This window comes from Calidris pugnax, unplaced genomic scaffold (assembly GCF_001431845.1).
Source record: "Calidris pugnax isolate Ruff unplaced genomic scaffold, ASM143184v1 scaffold24, whole genome shotgun sequence".
Classification (NCBI taxonomy): domain Eukaryota; kingdom Metazoa; phylum Chordata; class Aves; order Charadriiformes; family Scolopacidae; genus Calidris; species Calidris pugnax.
Genome location: NW_015090922.1, coordinates 20,671,354 through 20,694,450, shown reverse-complemented (window position 1 = coordinate 20,694,450; position 23,097 = coordinate 20,671,354). Strand labels below are relative to the sequence as shown.

Sequence of the window (23,097 nt, the reverse complement as noted above, 5' to 3'; positions counted from 1 at the left end):
CTCTTCTCATTCTCTCTCTTCTCTGCCCCTGGACATGAGTATCACTTTCCAGTCTCATTCTCCACTCTCAGTTATCTAAACCTGGTTTCCAGCCCTCAGTTCTATCTCCTTACACAGCCATTGTTGGTACAATGGGCTGATTCCATCACCCTGCCAGCCCCTTCTGCCACCCCTGCATACCTGATCTTATGCCTTTTTCCCATATTTGATCACCAACACTCTTACTCTCCCAAGTTAACAGTCCTTGTTCCCCTACTCTGGTTTCTCAATCACCATCAGTGACCCCACCAACTTTGTCCTCATTTTTTTCCCCAGCTGGTCCTACTCTGCATCCTCCCAGGTGTGGTGAGAAAGATGTCTCCCTTCTTTCCCACAAAGCAGTTTTCAGTCAAGCTGTAGTCCTAACCTCATCCTTCAGCCATTCCAAGCCCAATTATTACTCTCCCATCTCCAGCCTCTGATATTCATGTCTCCTTTCAACTCACAGGTGTTTTCTGTCAAAACCATTCCCCAAACTGGATTGTTCTCTGTCTCTTATCCTTGGCATAAACAACGCTGGTTCTGAGACCCATGCTGTACTGGGTTTTAGGTTCAGGCAGCATCCGGCAGTAAAAGTGATTTAGGAAGTTCAGGCACTGTGCAAGACTGTAGGAATCTTCTGGGAAAAATTCATGTGAGATTAGTCTATTCTTTGCCAAAATACTTAAGACAACGGTTTAAACCCTATCATTACTGTTGAACCCATCATTAGGCAGAGTTCAGTTATAATACTGCAAAACAAACCCATAGCCAACATTGAACACGCTTTATCTATCTTCAGCCTACAGGCTTCATCCCTTTCTCTCTTTTCATTTTTGGCTTTTTTTTTTTTTTTTTCATGCATGTTACAGAAACCTTGGAACTAGGAACAAGTTTGATAACAGTCATTTCTTTTTCAGAGGTTGCCAAACAGTTGTGGATGTGAACAGTCAGGTAATAACTTGCTCTGGATTAGACCATATAACTGGGCAGAAGGAGGAGAACAAGTGGCTCTGTCACATTGATACCTCCTTTTAATGTTTTAAAAACATAGGGTTTTGTTTGCTGTCAGAGGCCTGAATCTGAATTCCCACTCCTGCCAGCAGAAATCCATAAGTGAAAAAATGTTCGTAGCTGGCAGACTGAGTGGGAAAATGTAATTAGAATATTTAGAAACATGAGCAACCTAACAGTGACTAAGCCTACTCTAATAATTTAATCGTTTAAACATAAAAATTCCGTATTCAAGTCTCTCTCCTACACTTGTTTTAATTTTGGATCCTTTCATTAGATGCAAGGCTCATTTAACTTGTACATATTTAGGAAATATGCCCATTTATCAATGGTTGTCTTAATGGTATTTGCATGTGGGATGTATGGTATTAATTAAAACATTATTTCAGCTGACCAAAACTTGCCTCTTTATTGCATCGCTTATAAAGAATGCAGTAAATCTTTTCCCCCAAATGGGAGAATATATACTAAATAACATTTATGAAGGCAGGGAATTATTTAACAGCCATGAGACTTATTGACTCTCAAGACTTTCTCCTTAAAAATGCAGCAGTGTCTGAGCCCTGCTTCTCACTCTGACACAGAAATTTTTTAACCATGGGTATGGTGCTTATTTTCTCGTGTTCTCATCTGCCAAATGAGGTGGACACAATGTTCCAGTATTGACATGCTGCAGTGGACTTAATTTATAGTTTTTGTAACAGGTTATAAGCTACAAAATTTCTAGACAGAGGTTTCTGTAGAAATTTAAAATCAATTATTTTAATGCAAACAGCAGGGTCAGTGGGGAAAGTGAGTCTTCTTGGTTTTGCACTCATTGGTCTCAGGATCATAGGGAGGTTTGTGTACAAAAAGTAGTTCCTGAGACAGAGTTATATAAGTGGTGAACAGTCTGTGCTCTTTCTGTTTTGGCATATATGATCAAAATGCCTTCTAACTCAGCGAAAATTTTTGTTTTAAAAAACGTAATGTAAGAAAATGCAATATGTCAAACAGAGACATAAAACTTCTCACAGAATTGTAACAACAGAAATATTAAATATCTTCATTGAAATCTATCATGAACATAGATTTCACTGCTGGTCATCTAAAATTATTATTTCTATTTAGTATTGATTTTAAGAATTAGTTGCTCTGTAGGACTATGGTTTGTTATGTGACTTTCTGCAGAAAGATACGAATCTGCTCTAACTGAACTCTGAAGCTGATAAGAAGCCATGCACCCAGTTTTTGAGCAGAACTTTGTTTTTTAGATTTAGTTTTTATTTTCTTATTACCCTACTCTGATTCGTTTGGTAATAAATTAAACTAATTTCCCCAAGCAAAGTCTAGTTTGCCCGGGGCAGTAATTGGTGAATGACGTCTCCCTGTCCTTATCTTGGCCCATGAGCCTTTCATTATATTTTATCTCCCCTGTCCAGATGAGGAGGGGATTGATAGAGTAGATTTGGTGGGCACCTGGTATCCAGCCAGTCTCAACCCACCACACAGATCTAAATTTTCACTTTAAAAATTCCACTTTTAAAGAGCATTTTAAATGTTATTTAAACAGACAAATAAATTAGATAATGGCAGAAATGGAATCTTGTATTTTGAACATCAACTAATGCATTCACTGGCCAAAGCCAATGGGAACGTAGTGTGTTTTTGTTTACAATGGTAACTTTCTGCCCTCAAAGAGCACACGATTCCATAGAAGTACATTAGTATAAAACCCAAACCTAAAGATGAATCTGAATTTTTGGTTTCTGAAGCAAAATTTAAGGACCAGATACTTCTCCATCTTGCCAAATCCCAGAATTTTATTATGATTCCTGCAATACACTTTGTTTTCTTAAAGGTTCAACTTGGGAAACCATGTAATTATACGTGAATGAATCCCTTCTTTCAACACCTACAAAAAAGTAACATTCATGACTCATGCTTTCTTGGTACTTCAGGACTGGCAGCACTGCCACAAAAAAAAAGGCCTAGATGGCTAGAATTTTTGTATATGGTTTTAGGAGTGATTAGCTTTCCAAATATAGAGCACCATAAAATTTAGCACTTTCATCCTATAAAGATTGAGGCAAACATTTTCTGTCCTAATTTTCTACTGCCTGAGATACATTTTGGCCTTAGGATTTGAACAAATTTCAAAGCCCAAACCAAATTTCAATTAAAAAACACTAAATGCCACTTGCCTTCCTGTCAAAAACATGCAAAGCCAAAAGATCTGCCTAGACATGAGACTAAAACCGAATTGAAACAAATTCTAACAGGACATAAAGACTTTTTGAGATTCTCATAATCTTGCATGCTTTTTATCACTGATTTGATACACATAATTATTGTGTATAGCATGAGAACTCTAATGTTATTCCTGAATAAATGTTATTCCTGAATAAATCTGCATCACACTGCAGCAGCTACATCCAATGTAATAATATCTCATCTTCTGGTTTACAACCCAAATAAGGTCCACTGCTGCCTCCCTCCTTATATAATTGTGAGATGACCACCACAATCACATAAACTTCCTGTAAACTCCCTGTGTCTCTATACTCACTCACTCCCTGTGATTACAGGTGGTCAACAACTCCTTAAACATGATTAAATTGTTGTAGTGTCCTGTGACAGAAAGCACTACAAATGTGCAAACATACTTTTACTTCTCACTGGCCTAGTGAACACATTATTGCAGTGGTTGAAATTTTCCAGGCAAAGGTCCAGAAGCTCTATCAAGTTTCTTCCTGTATGCATAGTAAAGTCATAATCATCTTCTACTAATCAAAGCTTGACCTGCTACTTAGCTTCTCATTTCTAGTAAGTCTTACTGCTTATTTACTTTCTATTAATTGTTATGTAGGGGATCTGACAATATCCAGTGTAAGTCTGAACAGGTAAGGCAAGTATTCTACTGCTTATAATTATTTAAGTGTTGTCTCATGACTTGAAACAATGTTCATCTTAGCACCTCAGAGCACTTGATTTATTCAGAAAACCAATCAGATTCCTCCCTAACATGTATTTTCTCTCCCATTAGCTCAGATCATGATCTCAGTAATATAAGTAGAAACTCAGCTCATAACTGGTAATGTAGTTTCATGTACATAGGTGTGTGAATTCAATACATGGCTACTAAGAAAACTGAGCTCACCCTGCTGCAGGCAAGCAGTGAGGCAGTGTGGAAAGAGTTATATCAAAGCTACCATGCAGAACCCAAAATCAAAAGCAGTAGCAGTTGTGTAAGAGGAAAACTAATTGGGTGTTGAAAATAATATTAAACTGCTGACTTGTACATACCCTCGTAATAATTTTCTTTTCCTTCCTCTTCCCATAACAGATCTAAACTAATGCTCACTTTGTATCTTAACTTTCTCACTTATACTCATTTTCTCCCTTAGACAAACCCTTATTTAAAGAAGGACGTACCTCAGACTGAGACTTTTATTTCCAGGTAAGTTAAGAGGGTACCTGCTTTAATACAGCATATATATGTATATATATATATAAAACCTAACATGTTCCTTAAGGCAAGTTTTCCATTCAGCACCAAACCCAGGAGCAATAGTTGCAACAAAGAAACCAGAAATTGAGCTCTCTGGAAAATTCTGAGTTTATTTTATTGTCTCCTTGGATGCAGAGTGTTTTAGAAAATATAACATGCTCACTTAAGGCGCAGTCATTTTAAAGGCCATATTCACACAATTGCTGAAGCCACTGCAAACAAACTGGTCCTAGCTGCCCTGCTTTATAACTTCATTTCCAGATTGCCTTATGCATGACTTACACCAGACTTGTTTCAACACTGATTTTAACCTAGAGACTTCTGTGGGTTACAGACCACTAAGTCTAAAATTTGTGTCACTGCTTCCCAGCGGTAGCATAGTCTGCATGGTGGTCATGCCTACAACGGAATTCTACTTCACTTCTCAATCCAGAACCATCCAGGGCCACCCAAGAGCTCCTCCTACCCTGTAAAAGCTGCTTGTTACAAAGAATTAATTTATCAAATTTATCTGGAAAAATATATCTACACACATAAAAATAAGACAGCTTCAGAATTTAGAACTCTAATAATTAACTCAAGTGTACCCTGGGAAGACATTAAAATCTACTGCATTTTAAAATAACTCATCTTGGTGAATTGGAAAGCTAAGAGAAATGTTATGGTATATGGATGAAATGCAAGAAAAATGTGTATAATTTGGCTTGAATGAGAATGCCAGACAGAATGATGTCTACACTTAGTAGCTCCACAAAAGTATATTGCATCCTAAAAGATTTCTCTTGGCAAAAAGGTAAATATGCAAAAGCATTTCTGTTGGTTCTCCACAGTATTTTTTCTTAAAAAATTATCTTACCATTTACTTATTTTGACAGACAACTGTATTAGAGAAAGGATACATTAAAAAAGAAAACGTCATAGGGAGGAAAAGAGACACTACTTATAAACTAGGATATATATGCCCTTGATCTTCCCAGAGCTTGAATTACAGGTGTGAACTGTATTTACATTAGGTCATGATTTTGAAATGACCAACAGCTAGGAATACATAGGTCATTGGTGTGTGTAAAGTTACATAGATACACACGTCTTTGCAGGCCTTATGAAGCAAATTCAACATTGCATTGCTGCAAAAGACATTTACTTCTAAATGCTTACCTAGCCACAAATCATTATTTTCAAAGCAATACAAATGCTGTCATAAAAACAAAGCTGAGGATACCTTAGATCAAACCTGAAATCTCTTGAAAGGGATATTTTGAAGTCTTTTTAGTGAAATGGACAAGAAAACAAACCTTGTCTTGCTACTTGCACTGCCAGTGAAAGGTTTACTACAACAGTCTGGTTGCAGCCTGACAAATGCTTATTGTTGCAATGACTTAGTGAACACTGCATTCCACCCAGAAATATTGTAAGTGTTTCCATCAGGGTAAAGACGTTCAAATACAAACAAAATGAAGTGCCTAGAGGAGGAAAGAAGGAACAAGAATTTATCAAGACTGCTAGTGATTTATGAGAAGTAATGATTATGGGGCCCAGGCAGTGTGAAGAGATGATTCTATTTATCATTTTCCCCCTGATAGCTATGTGCTAGAAAGTGGCATCAATATATCATCAAAATATTAAGCTGGTGGCCCTGCAGTCTGGAATTTATTTAGGGAGATGTCATTGTTGCAGGTGTCTGTGATGGAAGGGAGGACAAGTTAATTACCTCTTCACCAATCTGGATCTCTCGGACAGAGCGAAGTAAAAGCTGGTATCCTTCAAAAACAATCACGCAGTTTGGGTCACAGCTGTGGTTCAGTAAAGACATGCTGTAAGGGGTGGTAGAAGAGGAGAAAGAGAGAGAGAAAGAACTTTACAGAGGAGCCTCCACTGCTGCTGCCCTTTAATCATTTAAAAGTAGCTAACATGATTACATCTGAAGTGTCAAGCAATTAAGTTATTAAACAAATAAAATCCCTGGTAAATCAGCTGCTCTTGGATAGGGGAGGAAAATTAATGCTTAGAAGATCTAAATTCATTGCTAATAGGAGCCATGCCTGGATCTCTTAACATGTTTCTGCCTTCTGTGTGCTCAGGGCTGGGGGCAGTTGATGGCCTCCAAGTGACTCTCCAAGACGCCTGACTCAGGAGAGAGGGCAAAGCAGGCACGTGGGTAACAAGGCAACCTGGATAGTTCAGAGCAAAAGGTTAGTACCTTGGGAGTGTCTTTTATTTCTGCTGCTTTTGCTCAGTTTCAGGGCACTTACCTTATTGGTAACCCTGACTGTCAAAGAACTGCAGCTAAAGAGGCAAGCAATCAACACGCATTTCATATCGTTTAGAAAATGGAGTATACTATGTCCCAAACCCAAAGTACTTGGTGTACAGAGCTGAAAGAAGAGGTACAACCATTGCCTCTGACTCATGTTTCAGCCTCTTTTTGTGGCGTGTGAGAGCTAAAACAGCACAGCTCGCTGGGGAGCTTCTGCCACCCCCAAGAGATACAACACACAGGTGGATCTCCTGACACAGACATGCCCTTCCCTATATTTTGAGGGGGACTGTTAAGAAAAGGAGCAACAACATCCACTATATACTTTAGAGTCCCTTGTTTCATTTAGCTGAGAAACAAGTGACTTTGCCAGGCCAACAGCTGTCCCAGAGCAGATGTGGGGCTGACCGTTCTTCCACTGTGGGAATGACCCATTGAAAGAACAATTCTGGCATCATTAGGCTGGAAGAATAATTTTTGGTTTATCCAGATCCTGGCTGCTTTTACTTGCTTTCCTTGTCTGCCTGATTCAGCAACTCAAAATCCCAACTGCTGTTGGCAAAATAGAGGATGTTGCTGAGGGCCAGAGTCCTGCAATAAACTCTTAAAGGAGCTATCAACAGGAGCCGGACTCTTTTGATATCCCCTCTGGACTAAGAAAATATCTGTCGCTAATCTCCACATGACCCCAGTAATGTACACTGAGAGAGAGTATCCATTTCACTTCTTGTAAGATCACTGAGCATACTCCCAAAGCTGCTAGCAAGGTGGTGCAGAGAAGGACCAGAGGATTTTATCTATTTTAAAATATACTGGGATGCCAAAGCTATCAAGTCATGTGCCAATATACAACCTCTTAATGAGACTAAACAAAGCACTTTTAATCAAATTTCATCTTACGCAAACACTAGTGCGTTTGATGACAATTTCATCTGGAAGGGCATTTGCCTAGAATTTGGGAACCATAGATTTAAGTCTACAATTTTCCCAGCTCAGAGTGATTCACTACAGCAAAATTCAAACTGCTCTGAACTGACTTGGAAAAAGTCTCTTGTATCCCCTGGCAGTGCATTATCACAGAACATAGACAGCCACTTTCTTCACATCAGGGGCTTTTTTCAACCAAAAGAAAACATTTCACTAATAATAAGGCTCTGAATTAATGTTCCATTTTTTCCAAGTATGTGAAAGGATTTGTTTCCATTCCACTACGAAATTAAATGACTGTTCTGTACTTTTCATAACACTAATTCCCATGTGCTCCTAACTGCCTTTCCCTTATCTTTACCACAAGGCAGTCCTCAAGATATTAAGTGTCCTTAGTCAAATCTTGCACATGTGACATTAGTAGAAAAAGAAACAACAGTGACAGGCCCACTGAGGTATTGACAGCATAGTTCAACTGTGCATTAACAAAAATTTGAGATGGTAAGATGTAATTTTAAACTATACATGCTATTTTTCCACATTAATAATTACAGGTAACTAATTCTATGAAAACAAAATCTTCCCTGTTACATACTTCTTACCTAATACAAATAAGAAGTAACAATAAGAAATTAAAACATTAACATCCACCTCTCCAGGGGCTTATCTTTTCACCTTACTAGTTTCTTGGTTATGATAATTTACAAATAAATGTGTTCAATCTTTTTCTTTTAATTGCCAGTTCAGAAGGATCTCTGCTGCAAAATATCTGTATTCTAATGCAAAGCTGAACAGGTCTTTTAATAGTCCCAGTCACACATTTTTGATGTCAGCGTTTATTCTTACTTAGAAAAGACTACCACCTCCATAAAAATAAAATCTAAAGATGTATTTTATTTAAACTGCTGTAACTCTGTAACTGGGAATATTAAGAAAGTTTTCGACTTGTTAATATTTTTTATTCTCCTTTAATTTATTTGCATTTCCCAGTTTCTTGTTTAGACATGTTACCTGTTGCTTTGACAGCCCTTGCAGCTACCTAGGAAAAAAAGAAAAAAACTAACATAGATTTTCCCGGTGAATGAAACAGTGTCCACAGTACCTGGGATACAGGCCAACACCAACATCCTGCATCTCTCCATTACTGATGGTGAAACAGTTACAGGTCACCTGTAAAAACAAGGGAAAAAATCCAGGATTACCAGAATCATTTGGAAACCCCATACTCAAGTGAAAAAAAAAAAAAAAATTCAAAATAAAATGAAGGGGCAATTGGTAATTGGATGGGAAACATTCAAGCCCAACACTAGTGCTTTTTCATTTTAGAGCAATCACATCTGGGACACACTCTCCTGTAAAACTGCAGTCAATTAAAAGCAGAAATATTAGTACCCTGCAAAAATGTGGGGTTAAACACATGCAGAGGCCTTGCTTTCCTGTCTAGAAGGGGAAAAAAAAAAAAAAAAAGCCACCCTACACAGAGCCTGAAAACATCAGCCCAAAGACAACATAGCGGATGACATTGACGGCGGATGAAAACAGTGACAGTTTCCACGCAGGGACTCTGCTGATGCCAGGCTGTCACAGCACCTTTTAATGACTACCAGTGGAGCCCAAAGTATATATATGGGACAGTTTTGAAATAAATAGCATCCCTGAGTGTGGCAACCTGATACGGGCATAAATAAATACAAAGACTGTATCTTTCACTTTATGGGTATTTTGTTTTGCATGTAAAAGATCCCACAAAAAGGCACATTCAAATTGCCATTCAAGGGAAATATTTGGCTTGACAGAGTATTCTTCCCCCATATAATCATACCAAGCTAAAATGGTTTAAGAAAAGAGTGGAGAAGAATGGAAGCTGCTTGCAGGTAGATATAGCACTACCCCAAAATATCAGACTAAGGTTTCTTCTTGCTCAACTTCAAGCTAGATCAGCGCTTTGTAAATGATTAGTAAGTATACTTTTCATAGGCTTAAAGAAGAACCAGAACCCAATTCCTAAGGTATTTTTTAAATACATGATTTTTGGGGGAAGAGGGGTTTGTAATTTTTAATTTTTGTTTTAGATAATCTGTTTATCAGTTATCTATGACATATTAATAAAATATTTTATGTAGAAAAACACTGCATGATACTGCATATACAAGAAAAGCCCCAGGTCTTCTCTGCATAACATTCGATTACTAATATCATTAATTCTCGTTAGAACAGAAAATGAGTTAGAGTAGGATTTGGCAGACATGCAAATGAGATTTGAAAGTTGCAGTTTTATCCATAGAGTAATTGCCCAGAACAGTAAATGCACACCTCTATTTTAAAGAGGAACACTGAACAATCTAATAGCATATCTTACCCTATAAATTGACAAATTATTATTTATGAGAGCATTAGCCATAAGGTGAAAATGAAATCCTCTTTCAAAATTTCTCATAAATTCTGACAGAAACGTTAATTTAAATAAATGTACATGCAGTAGGGCATGTGTTTTTTTTAATGGTTAGACAATACTTTGATTAGCCTATTATTTATCTAACCCATTCAAATATTCGTGATCAATTACCAAGAGCATACATCTTAATTATTTCTTTCCTGCTGGCATTGGATATAAAGTGTCAGGCAACTTCTGAGCAAAGATTAGTCCACTTAAAGTTGCAAGTATCTTGGTTCTAAAAATATTGACTTGATTTTGGTATTTATTGAAAAAATAATGCCTTTCAGGTAAAAGCGAAAGAAAGCCAGCTTATGTGGACCTTAGCCTCTCTCTAACGGATTATGAAGTAGCAGAGGTCAAACATCTCAGAACTAAATGAGTACCTCTTCCTTGCAAATCTCCTTTTATTACCGTTAAACTGTTTATATTAACGATATTGAATTTTAATCACTGTAGAATTATAGAGACTGTTTCATCATTTTCTGTTAAGGGTATTATGTTTTTACAAAGCTATTAAGGAATAGTTTTACACACAGAAGTTGCAATAGTTTTATTTTTTCCTTTTCAAACAAGCATTAACTTTTTATACCAGGATATATGTGAAGAAAAACGTGCGATGAATGGATGCTCCAAGATTCAGACATCAAGAGCTTCTTTCAAGAGTACTTTGCCATGAGGCATTTTTTAACCTCTCTACCTGACATATTTTCAGTTTGCAGTTGCATCTCAATATCCCAGTGAGGTAGTGAAATGCCATCTAATTTCTAATTACTTGCCCTTTCAAATATGAGACTGGGAAACTGAAGTATACGGGGCCAGATCTAAAAAGCTATTTCAGTACCTAAACACAGGCAGAAATCTAACTGGTCCCAGGAATTTTGAGCTACATGATTTTGCTCACAATCCTACCTGAGGCATAAGAAGTTTCAGGTGGTCTGAGATTTGAGTGACCCACTAGGAGACTCTCCTGTCCTTTAAACTTGTGTATGAAAGAAACAGTGGTGCACTTATAAAGTGTACTACAGATAGAAACCTTTGTCATGGCTGTTTTCTGTCCTCAGCAAGTGGAGGAAGAGGAATTGAGGTGGTGGTGGTGAGAGGAAGTGTGAAAAATTTTGATGACAATCCTTTACAGACAGGAGAAGATAACAGGTATCAAATACGAAATCTCCACAGTCTGTCAACCAAGGATGGGGTTGGTTAGTTGTTTTCTTCATCAATTTGCTACAAAGTCTCTAAAAATCTACCGAATCTCTTCTACATTTCTACGTATGTAAACTTTTAAGAGGTTTTAAATCTCAAAGTTAAAGATCAGTCCTACCAAGAGGAGTTCTGAGATTTCAATCCAAAAGTCCACGACAAGAGTTTTTGTAGACCGCATTTCCCAAGAAGCAAAAGGAAGGCATTTATTTTACAGAACACCTGAAGAAATATCCATTTTCCTAGCTTCCCAGAATTCACAGATGTTTATGTGTAGCTCAAATAACAGCTACATTTGGAATGTCTAACACTGCTGCAGGAGAGCACAGGTAAGCTCCTTGTTCCTGAGGCAATTGTTTACGGACCAGAAACTGATGGGACTGGAGATTAACCAACTGCTTTTCTAGGAAAAAAAACCCAACAAAACAAACCAAGGCAAAAAACCCCCAACATCTTCCTCAGTCATCACAGTATTTCTTTCAGGTTTCATGGTCACCTTGCATTGTCTTTTTTCTGCCTTAACTGACTGACCTTATTCCTTATATTACAGTCAGCTTCTGATTCTCTATGATCCCAGACTTTAAAATAAGAAAGAATAAACAATTCTTGGCAATCTGGCACTTCAAGAGATGGCTTCTTCCTTACAAAGGCATGGCCCTTGTCATCTTAAGTCCTGCAGTCATTTATCTCTGTTGTTTAATTTGCGCTGTTGTTCAGCTTGTCCCTTCTGATTCCTCTAAAAATTCCTCTCTATTCAGCTACACAGCACTAAAACTGCATATCCACGTTCGGAGACAGAACACAGGACTCAGAGAGTTTGCTATACTCACAAATAAGGATAAATGCTCACATATTTCAGAACTTCAAAGTTGGAAAGTTGAATTCTTTGCCATTTCTAAAATTTCTGAAATAATACATCTCCCAGCATGAGAACTGAGGGAAAATTCTCAGAGGAATCACAGACTTTTCAAACCTCCGCAATGCAAAACTTAGGAATATCCAAGAGCTCCTAGGGCTTATCATGGTAGCCTGATTGGCCATACAGTTCACTAACAATTTAAAGAGTCAGTTCTCAGGGTCTGAGTTGGCTCCACGACAATAAATCCTGCAAGTTTATTTAAAAGGAACTGCAATTTCAGACAACAAACAATACTACATGAACCGATTGAAATAAATAGATTTGTTCTTTTGAGAGGCTGCACATGTTTTAGAGAGGTATCCTGTGCTCAGAAAGGTAACCCAAGTAGAAGCCATAATCTTTCCCAGACTGGTAAATACACAGAGATAAACCAACTTTATTGACTGACCATTATTCACATGTATACTTTATCAGCAAACAAAAATTACTGCAATCTGTTAAATTGTATATGTGACATATGAAAACTCAGTAAATATACCCTGTAAGGAGGTTCTCAAGATGTCTGTAGCTACTGTCTGAGAAATCTCTGCCTGTGCCAACCCACAGTCTAGTGGACAGCCATGAAGATTTATTTCTGTGTTTGCATTTGACAGGGTATGAAGGCTTCAGTTTGGCAACATACTGAGTTGAATTTGCTCTCGGTTCAGACCTCATTCATATTGCTTTATACTACGGATTTGCATTTGGGTTAAATAAACAGACTCAGACCTGATAGTAGGGCATTCCAGATTTGGAATTTCGGACACTAAGACAATGAGAAATGTCAATAAGGGAGTAAGGGAAAGAAAACAAATCATTATTGGCTAACACTTGCAGCACAGATCAAATTACACACACCAGGACTAATAATCAATCATTTTGTCTCCACGTGTTCCTGTATGTTACCGCAACACAGTGAGGCAGCTCTTACAACCGGGTGACAAACCCTCATGAGAAGGACTCCAAAAGGGTATATTGCACTGATAGGGTCAATATAATTTTCAGCTTCAATGTACAATGACTCCAGCCATCTCTGTAAATGGTGTGTCCCAGCTGGTGTATTCTAACCCACCACCAGAAAGCAAGCCGTAACTAACACTTTTTTTCCCCAATTTATGAACCCAATGTAATTTAAATGAAAGATATAAAAAAAACCTTCATGGATTATTAACTTTCTCATTCACACCAAAGCTGGCTGGGTATTCCTGGTCATTGGCAAATATTTAACACAAGATGCTGTAACCAGTTCTCATGTTAACAGGCTTCTCAAGAGACTCAAACATTATCCAGGAGGTAGGGGTTGGCAGTAAATGCTGTGTGAGGGGCACGCTAATTCAAATGACCAAGACATACCCCAGAGACCTTCTAGCACCACTACATCCCACTGTAGCTCTGCACTGATAGATCTTTCCCACTCAGGGATGAACAGATACCAGGCACAGATGGTTGATAGATCTCAAATCTGCTAATGACTTCATTTGGCACACGGAGCGCTAAAGCAACAGTGCTAAACACAGCAACAGTGCTAAACTGTAAATGCACAATATGCCACAGCAGTGACAGACCTGTCAAGCCCCTGTTTTGAGTGTATTTCACTCAGCTGCTCGTGGCCACAGCCCATGACACCCAGGCTTCCCATGCAGGCCGAGCTTCTTGCTCTGAAACCCCAGCTCTGTCCACTGAATGGGGTATCGGAGAGGGAGAGAGGAGATGGGACATAGTGGAAAGGCATCTGCTATCAGAATGCTGTGCTGAAAGAAGTCCTGTTACAAGGCACATTTGCAAACTAGATCTTTGCGGCTTATAGATACATACTTGCACGTCTTACTAAATCAGGATAATTGAATCCAATTCTACATTGCATTGTACTTGGGACCTACCTACTGGCTTCCACAGGAACCACAGAACCTAAACTAGATGAGACATCAGAAGGATCAAAATAAACTGAGGAAAATGAGATTCTTTGGTGTTTTGTTCCAGACAAAAAAATCAAAACATATTAGAATGGCCTTGGGAAAGCTTTATCTCATTTAGATTTTCAGGCTTAGGAAAGAGGACAAGTAGTTAACTCTTTGTGATACTTGCTCAGAAGCCAAATTTTATTGCAATAGCATGAAATTTGGAGAAGTTACGTTTCTTTCACATCATGGCAGAACTTGCAATGATTTCATTTTATTTCAAGAACAATTCATCCAATTAATCTCTTGTGCCAAAACACCAATGTTTTGGCTAATTAGAGACTACCATTACTTCAGAGCTAATTACAGCAAAGATGTGTACTTCCCACTGTTCACTTAGTTCTTCCTCTTATGTCTTTGGAGATCTTCCTTCACATCAACTGTCAATATTTCAGGGCTTTTTTGCTACCCTAGCACATAAAAGATTCTGACGAGTGTGCAGAACACAGGTATCCCTTGAAGAAGGCTGTCACCACCTACAAGCTAGTAGACCAGATAAATTTGGCCTGACATTAACAGATGATTTAATGCAAGTGTGCTTCAGGCATCCCTTTTTAGTACTCAGCTAAGTGGTGCAATTTTGATTGGAATGGAATGAAAATAGGTCATGGCAAATTACCTCCTCTCTTCTTAACCCCACACATACTTCTCCAATCTTTCAAATAAAAATATTTAGCTATGCAGCTAAATATAATCGATTACTAAGAATTTCAAAGCAAACATTACTAGGACAAATGTTATGTTTGCTATGGGCACTTTTTTTGTTTTGGGGTTTTTTCAAGTGTGTGCAAGATGTAGTTACAAATCTGATAGTTGAAAAGCTAAAGCCTGAAATGTGCAAAAATATTGCACTCTTTGGGTAAAATAAAACATCTTGAAGTTTTGTGGAACTCCCATTAAAAATTTTGAGCAACCTGTCCTAACCTTTTCACAAATTTCTCCTCTGACAACAGTCAGCAAGCCTCATATTCCATTTGGTGAAATTCTAGCTTTTACCTAGCTGTGCAGATATTATTATTATTATTCCTGCTTTTTTGGAACAGACCTGAAATGCATCTATTTCTGGAGCAGAACTGGAGAGAGGGAACTGCAAAGCCACTAATGAGTCATATTACAGTATTCTTGCAGCATTTGGCATTATTAATTGGAGTGGGTAGAGGCATGACATCCTTCTCTTCATTCTCATTTTCCTGCTGGTAACTCGACTCTTGTGAAATGGGGCAGAGTTATTAACATGATTTCAACAGCCACTGTACGCCCACATATTGAAAATACACTGCTTGTTTATTGAATGGGATCAAACTGCATGGGCACCCAAGAATGGTTAACTGACTTTGAATTTGTCTTGCCTATTTTGTTACAGATAGTTTATCTGCTTTGTAATGGTATATTCAAAAAACTAAATGTTGGACTCAATATGAAAAATTAGGTTGAGCTTCAGCTATGGTTGCTGGTATGAAAATTACATACATAAACCCAAAACATTAATGGATTAGTCTTGTATAACTTCAGCTAACAATACAAGTGGAATAAATTACTATCTGTCATCTCCTTCCATCACCCAGATGATTTCCTCATTCCAGGCTCATAACTGCGAGGCAGCCTAAGTTAGGTGAGATGAAACATAACTTAAATGTTTCAAGTTTTGCCGACTTTATTTTCAGAGTTGCAATGTAATTGTTATTCCTTCTGGAGGTGCTTGTTGAGCTAGACCTTCAAGTATATTAACTCCTGAAGTTCATCAACCTTAAATCTATGGATTTGGTCTGTTTGGCTTACTAGTTTTTTCAACAATATCTTTTCTACTGAGGGGAGAAGTGAGAGAAAGTTGAAAATCTGGGGAAAACTTTTTTTCCTACCATTTCTTTAAAATTATTTCCACTTCTGAAATCAAAAAAACTGAGGATACTTGAAGAGGAGGAAATTTCAAAAAAATGAGAAAAAAAATTAAACTTATCTTCCAAAATGTGACAGCATAAAATTAGTATTTTTAAATCTTAAAAATATAAACATAAACAAAAGGCCTGATTTAATTTTTTTTTTCTCAAAACAGCAACAAAATCATTATTCTTGATCAATTTAGAAACTTGGAAAGCATTTTTTTTTGAGAAAAAAACCCACATTTTTTCTAAAAACTTTTTCATAAGTAGTATGTGGTTTTTGAACTAGCTCTGGTCTCACTTTGCTATTTGAGTTACAATCTAAACCAGACATGATCGGAGAGCTTTAGAAAAGAACCCCATATTTTTTCATAGTAGGGTGAAAAAAATACACAGAAACCACTCATGCCACATATGACACTGTAAACCTGTATGTGTCCATGATCACTGAAAAGCAAGGTTATCTACAGGCTCCTTTAATGTTTGCACATGGAGGTGCAAAATAATACCGATATCACTGCCAGTTTCCTCTATTTTTCTTATGCCCCTTCCCTATGGATAGAGTACTACTATTCTTTTGACATACAGTTTTAGAAAAAGTAATATGCATTTTTCTTTTTATCAAATCATTAAAACAAAAAAATAATTTAAAAATGATCTAATGTATTCAGATACAATTTATTTTTTAACTCATTCATATCATTCAAACTGGATGACATTACTACTTCTAAAAATCAGTGGGCTGGACATACCCTTTTGTAAATCCATCACTGTCAGTGGTCTAAACCCCGTTCTCCCCATTAAAGGCCTTTGGAAAGTAGTAAGACAACAGGAAACATGGACTGTGTTCTTCCAGATAGTTGGCAGACCAAACATCAGCTGAGAGCATGTCATTTAAATTACATGCAAAAGTATAATTTGAAAATTATATGAGCTGTTCACAAAAGGCTTAATGTAGAATTTAATAAATAAAATACTGTCCTTTAAAAGTTTTTTTAGACCTTGATTAGCATATGCCTGAAAAATGCTTTTGAACTCACCTTTACTTTTCCCTTCCACAGAGAGCTTATGAACAGTGTTGTCAGGTACAACAGCGTATGCTACTGTAGCACGGGAGGTGTTCTGCAGGAGACAGGCTAGAGCTGCCTGTGGCCAGTGAAAAGGAGTGGAGTACCAGCTGATGTATATCACACATAATAAATCCAGGGGACAATTACAAGTTTAACAAGACAGAGTCAAACTGTGAAACAAAAAGTCCCTTACATATTTAATCCTGAAACACTGAAATACTCAGCTGATTGCCTTAAGGAGAGGTCCTTGGGAAAGAAAAAAAAAGGTAACTGCCTACTAAAGCCACTGAAGAGATGGTTAAATCCAGACCACAGTTCTAAGCCCCTTTCTGACTGAAAGGGAAACATGACTGCACGGTGAAGGTGTGTGCTGGCACTGAAGGGTGCATATCAGAAAACAGCAGGATACGATAAGGCAGCAAATACAAGTCAAACTCCATTTCCTTCCCGGGACAAAATAGAACACTATAACATTTAAGGTAAAGATGTGATGTGATAGATGTGATAGAACAAATTAAAGCTAATGCAATAATTTTAGGCCTGTATAACACAAGTACTCATTATTCAAGGAGTTCTTGGATTTCCATAAGATGCATGCGTTCTTAGTATCTCTGAAAAATCAACTCCCCAAGGGTTTCCAGCCAGAATTACTTTTTTTCTACATCTCTATTTTCTGGGCTATTTCAAACATTGCTCTGATCAGGAGACAGTTGAAATAATTTAATTTTCAGAATTCGATAACATTGGAAATGATTAGTCTCAACACAGTACATACTCTTCTAGTTACCGTGAGGCATAGCTTTCATGCTGATGTCACTCATTTTCTCATTCCCACAATGCTAGTATCCAACATTCTCAGATAATCCTATTTGATGATAAACCACAGTCAGTCAACGACATCTAACAATACCAAAGACAACTTGCTAGCATTGTGTCCTATATTTGACCATATTGGGAAGTGACAGGGAGCTAAATCAGGGAAAAAAATAATAACCCTGCTCTACTCCTTTGGATCCTCAGGGTGCATTTGACACCCGGGATCTAAACCAGAGCATCTCAAAGCTGCATTAACTATCAGTAGACTAGGGCAGGAGATTTTGCTTGAAGAGGCTCTGGATGCTACAACCTGTTCCATTCAGAAATGCCTGGATAGTTGGTACAGAGTAAGAGAAACTTCCCTTTCACATTTTGTTTTGCTTCCTTTGTGACTTTTGAAAGTGCTAGTAGACAGTGACTGTTTTGTTTCCCCAAGAGAAGGAACGATGGATGTATTTTGGGTGGTTATAAAGGAACAAGGCTTGCAGCACCCATAATGCCTGTAACCCAGAAACTAGTAGAGGGAAGATCACCATCCCACCCACCAGAATTCCTTAGTAGAAGTGCCACTACCTCAAAAGAACAGATAACTCCCAGGATACTGTTCTACCTACAACTGAACAGAATAGATTTTCCTCTGAAATAGCATTTTTCCTTACTGTACCAGATTAGTACTAGCCATTATATAGATTTTCTGTATCGTTACCATATGCTATTACTATTTAGGAAAAATCGCACAATACCTGAAGGCAGCACTAAGCTACGTTTTCATTTAAGTAGGAGCCACAGAGTAAAGGAAATATAATGCTTTACTGCAAAATAAGCTGATAAATTAAGTTCAAGAAGAGAACTCCTCATCAATGTGACATTGAACAGTGAGTTGACAAAAGAGCTGTAAAATAACTACATATAGAGTAGCTTTTAATAGTGCAGCTAGAATTATAGCGTGCAGAAAAAGTCAGGAAAAAGACAAACTCCTGTGTATGCTTCGTACTTAATGAACCCTCTTATGGTACACAGACTCTAAATTGGTGAGAAAATGGTCAAGTAACTGCTTTATTTGATCTTTCACGTTTAAGGCAAAAGAAAAGTATTTAATTTTGAGAAGTCTCTATCAGGTATCTTGGAAATACAGAAATAAAGGAAGGTTAGATAAACACTACGTTGAGCTCATAGTTCAAATGCTTGTGGGTAGCTAACTAAAGTTCACAGACCTGTATGTAATTGCTGTCTACAGGAAATACTTGCGTTAGCAGAAGAATTTTCTTCTCACTCCTTCACCTTTGCCCTTCCACAAACTCAGCAGCAAAGAAACCTCCTAAGAGCATTTCTGTGATGAATAGGATTTTCCCCACCTCTATGAGAAGAATTAAATCTAACAGCCAGGAACAGGATCTGTCAACTTCTCAGAAACATGATTTTAGCAAGTATTAATTGATAAAGGATATACTTTTATACAAATTAGCTTGAAACAAAATTATCTACTCCCTGGTCATTTGTCCCTGTTTAGACCTAGGGTTTTTTTTAAGCTTTTAACAGAAATAAGAGCACAAAATTTGCACTTACATGAATGTAAATAGTCAATGATTTCAGTGGCATCAGGTAAGTTACACAAAACAACAATTGGGTAGGAAGAAAGTTTACAAGTTGAACTCGAAAAAAAAAATTCTGTGAATATTGAGATTGGGTGATCTAACACCGTGTGTTCAAAATCCTGTACATTTCAGACAAAACAATTCCTGGCCATTAAACATCTGCAAACTTTGGGTTGCTTAATTCTTAACCCAAGCTCTTCACCACAAATGCCTCAAGTTCACGTCAAACACTAAAATGAAAAGACAGATTTTTTTTTTTTTTTTAAATAGACAGTAGATGTGATATCATTCAATAGCCTGACTAGTCCAACTTGAAAGCTGAGCAAACATTTTAAAAAATAACATGTAATTTTGTTTCATTCTTTTTTTTTCCTGGCTTGAGATAGCTTGAAAGGCACTGAAGCTTTGCATTTATGAAAAATGTCTGTGTTTTCTCAGCATTCAAATGATATACTGCCATTTACAAAGTGGCTGCCATAACCATGTATTCTTTCATGTGAAAGTGACACTTTCACCTACCAGGAAGTATCAAATTTCTTTATAGGAAAACTTGTAACATCTTCCCTTATATATGCAGACCAGGAAAATAAATACCAATAGTATACCCTAGAAAGCTGATGCTTTAATTTAATTTTCTTAATCTTATAATTTTTAAGCCAATTCAATTGTTTTCATAACCCAGATTTATGATTTCAGAACCTTTAAGAGCAGACGTAATATCTACATTTCAAAGTCCGAATGCTTACTACAGTCTGAGAAAATTACAGTGCTGTTGTGTTATATATTTCAAGCAAGAAAGACGGCTGAGATGGCTGTGCTGGCCTTGCAAAACTAACTACAGCTTTACAAAGTACTCCTTTGATTCACAACACTCTCTTAAGTGCTTCATGTTATTTTATTCTGATATGCAGATTCTCTCTCAGCAATTCTTTATCTACAGTTTTCATACTCCTTACTTTGAGCTTTTTTTGGTTTTGTACAAACCAGATCTTTACACATACTCAAGGCAAGCAAAGCAGCTAGACAAAGAGATTTCAGCAAGCAACGACAAGCAGATGGCGTCTCTATTACACCTGACAAAAGCCAGGGTGACAGGAAAGAACATACTAATTTTGGTCACAACAATACCAGTGGATCCTAGAAAATTCCTCATCTCCATCTCCAGTGAAAACTCTAAGCTCTCTTAAAAACGTCACAGAACTAAATAAAGTGCAAAATTGCATCAGAAGTAAGAACCACAAGGCACGAAGTTATTCAAATCTACTGTTGCATTTCTCCTTACAATTTGCATTATGACACTGACTCTCCTCCTTATGTTCCTACTTTTGTTACCCCAGCATAATACGGAAAACTACATGACTTCCTTTAAAATTCAATATTCTGGCTTTGATTATTTTTCTTTCATCTGGGACTTGTCTCTCATTTGATTTGACTGCTTATGAAAATTTTATCTTTAAATTGTTACATTTTCATGAATAGAATGAAGTAAAATTACAAAGTATTTCCTAAAACCAAGATGTTTCACTCTAAGGATCCATTCATGATACATTATGAATTTAAAGAAAATTGCAAAATCACAGTAGATAAGGTTTCATTGACTGTTAGCTTTCATGATAAGAGCTATATGAGAACAAACAAAGTTACCTAATACCTTTTTTCACCAACAAATGTGGAAATAATTCTCTTTTTTACATTACGACAGAAAAGAGTAATTTGTTACCTTAATTCCTGTTTAAGTTGCAAAGAGGTTATTGCAAAATAAAGCTCACTGGTATTTACTCAGACTTCTCTCTGCCAGACCTGTGCGCATGACTATGAACATACTCTCATGGTACTTCATGTGTTTGTCTAAAAAAAGACAAGTTAATTAACAATACAGTCTTTGGCAGAAATTTAGCCATAAAGACACAAAGTTTGCAAACCAAGTGTCTATAGTAACTAAACACACAATAACTGAACTTGGGTATTATCGGTTTCAAAATTATTCACAAACAAAAATGCTACATATTTGCATTAATAAACATCTGAGCCTGTACATTCCCTTCATTTCCATGAGTAAAAACGTTTATCCTAATCAGAGTTTAGCTGAGCAAATAATTTTCAACAAATCTTATACCCTCCAAAAGCAGTTTCTTTCTTTACATTTGGAATCCCTGAAAGTAATTATAAATCTGTCAAAACTCATCCAAAATCAGCTGAAATTGTTCTATCTTGCTGTTGCTATTTTTTAAGTCAATGAACAAACCATGAACTAGGTAGTAAAAACTCACACTCAAATACTAAAATTGTGACAGTCACTGAGCCTGCAGATGCATTGACTGACTTAAAAACTGAAAATACTGTAGCTTATTATTGTGATTGCCTTGCAGCATAGATGCCACATGTAAATCACAATCCCAAAGGCAAGCTGGAAAAAGCTCTTCCCTAGAAAAGTATCAATTAATGACATAGTGAATCTTGGAAAATATTAATTCTTTATTTTTTAGCCCATACAGAAATTGTCACCCAGAATTATGATTTTGGGGAGAAATTTTTCTTTTCCCATTATCATCTTGCTATAGGCATAGCAACTCCTTAAATGTTTTTTGAAAAGAACTGGGATCAAAAAATAACAAGGCTTCAAACACAGGAAGTAAAATAATTGAAAATTTCATCTACAGGGAAGAAAAAAAAATAATGCTTTTGGAGATCCTTTCATTGCTGCAGCTTCTCACTTTGGCAATTCAGTTTTGTGACTAAAAGTTGAAACTGGAGTTCAGCCAGCTTGAAATACTATTATTTGTTTGTATATCTGTAGCTTTATATATCAATTTGCTTAAGGACATCAAACAATGTACAGACATTAATTAGTTAAGCAATATAACAGCCCTGTGAAGAATGGAAATGCAGAACTAAATCATAAAGAGGTTGAGTGTAACACCAAGGCCACGGAGCACAGCAGCAGCAGCTTGGTATACAAAAGAATTTTGTTAAAGTCTTTGACTGTATCCAAAAGGTTTACAGTTAAAAAGAAAAATAAAGTCAATGTTCTTTGGAAAATAACAGAAGCATAAAATCCGCAATTGAAATGGGATTCCTGGCTTTACACTTCCCTGTGGCACACCGTCAATGGTGCTGTGCTGCAGAACAGCTGCAGGCACAGCGTTGGTCATGTTATGCCAGTTAAGGGGGCATGTATTATTTCATGTCTTCTGTCTTGGCTGTGTGATGCTGTGAAATTGTCTGGTACCTCCAATGCACTTCTCTGGCGCATTTTCAGTCTGTGTTTGCCTTTCTCTGTTTATGCAGATTACTGTATGCCTGTTAACTGCCATTACAGAGCAAACTCATCATATAGAAAACAAGACAGCGAGCAACACAAAAAGGAAGGAAAGAAATCTCCTCAGTAGCCAAAACCTATAAAGCACTAGAAAATTTTTAAAAGCTCAAGCATGAATCAGGGAAGGAAAACCCCTGTAATTGTGGGAAAGAGCAACCAAACCAGCACAGAGAAGCCACGCAGCCACCTCATCCACTTGCTGTAGGGCAGCCGCCATC

At 37.1% G+C, this 23,097-nt stretch overlaps 1 protein-coding gene across 2 annotated transcripts in view; it reads right to left on the bottom strand.

Annotated features, from left to right (window-relative positions):
- SMYD3 (SET and MYND domain containing 3) overlaps positions 1 to 23,097 on the bottom strand; it is a 395,935-nt gene that overhangs the window by 78,941 nt on the left and 293,897 nt on the right. For both annotated transcript variants that reach the window (XM_014950576.1, XM_014950578.1), the window contains exons 6-7: positions 8,809 to 8,876; positions 6,234 to 6,336 (exon numbers count right to left, since the gene is read on the bottom strand). In XM_014950576.1, the coding sequence (XP_014806062.1) occupies positions 6,234 to 6,336; positions 8,809 to 8,876 (171 nt within the window). The remainder of the gene's footprint in view (positions 1 to 6,233; positions 6,337 to 8,808; positions 8,877 to 23,097) is intronic.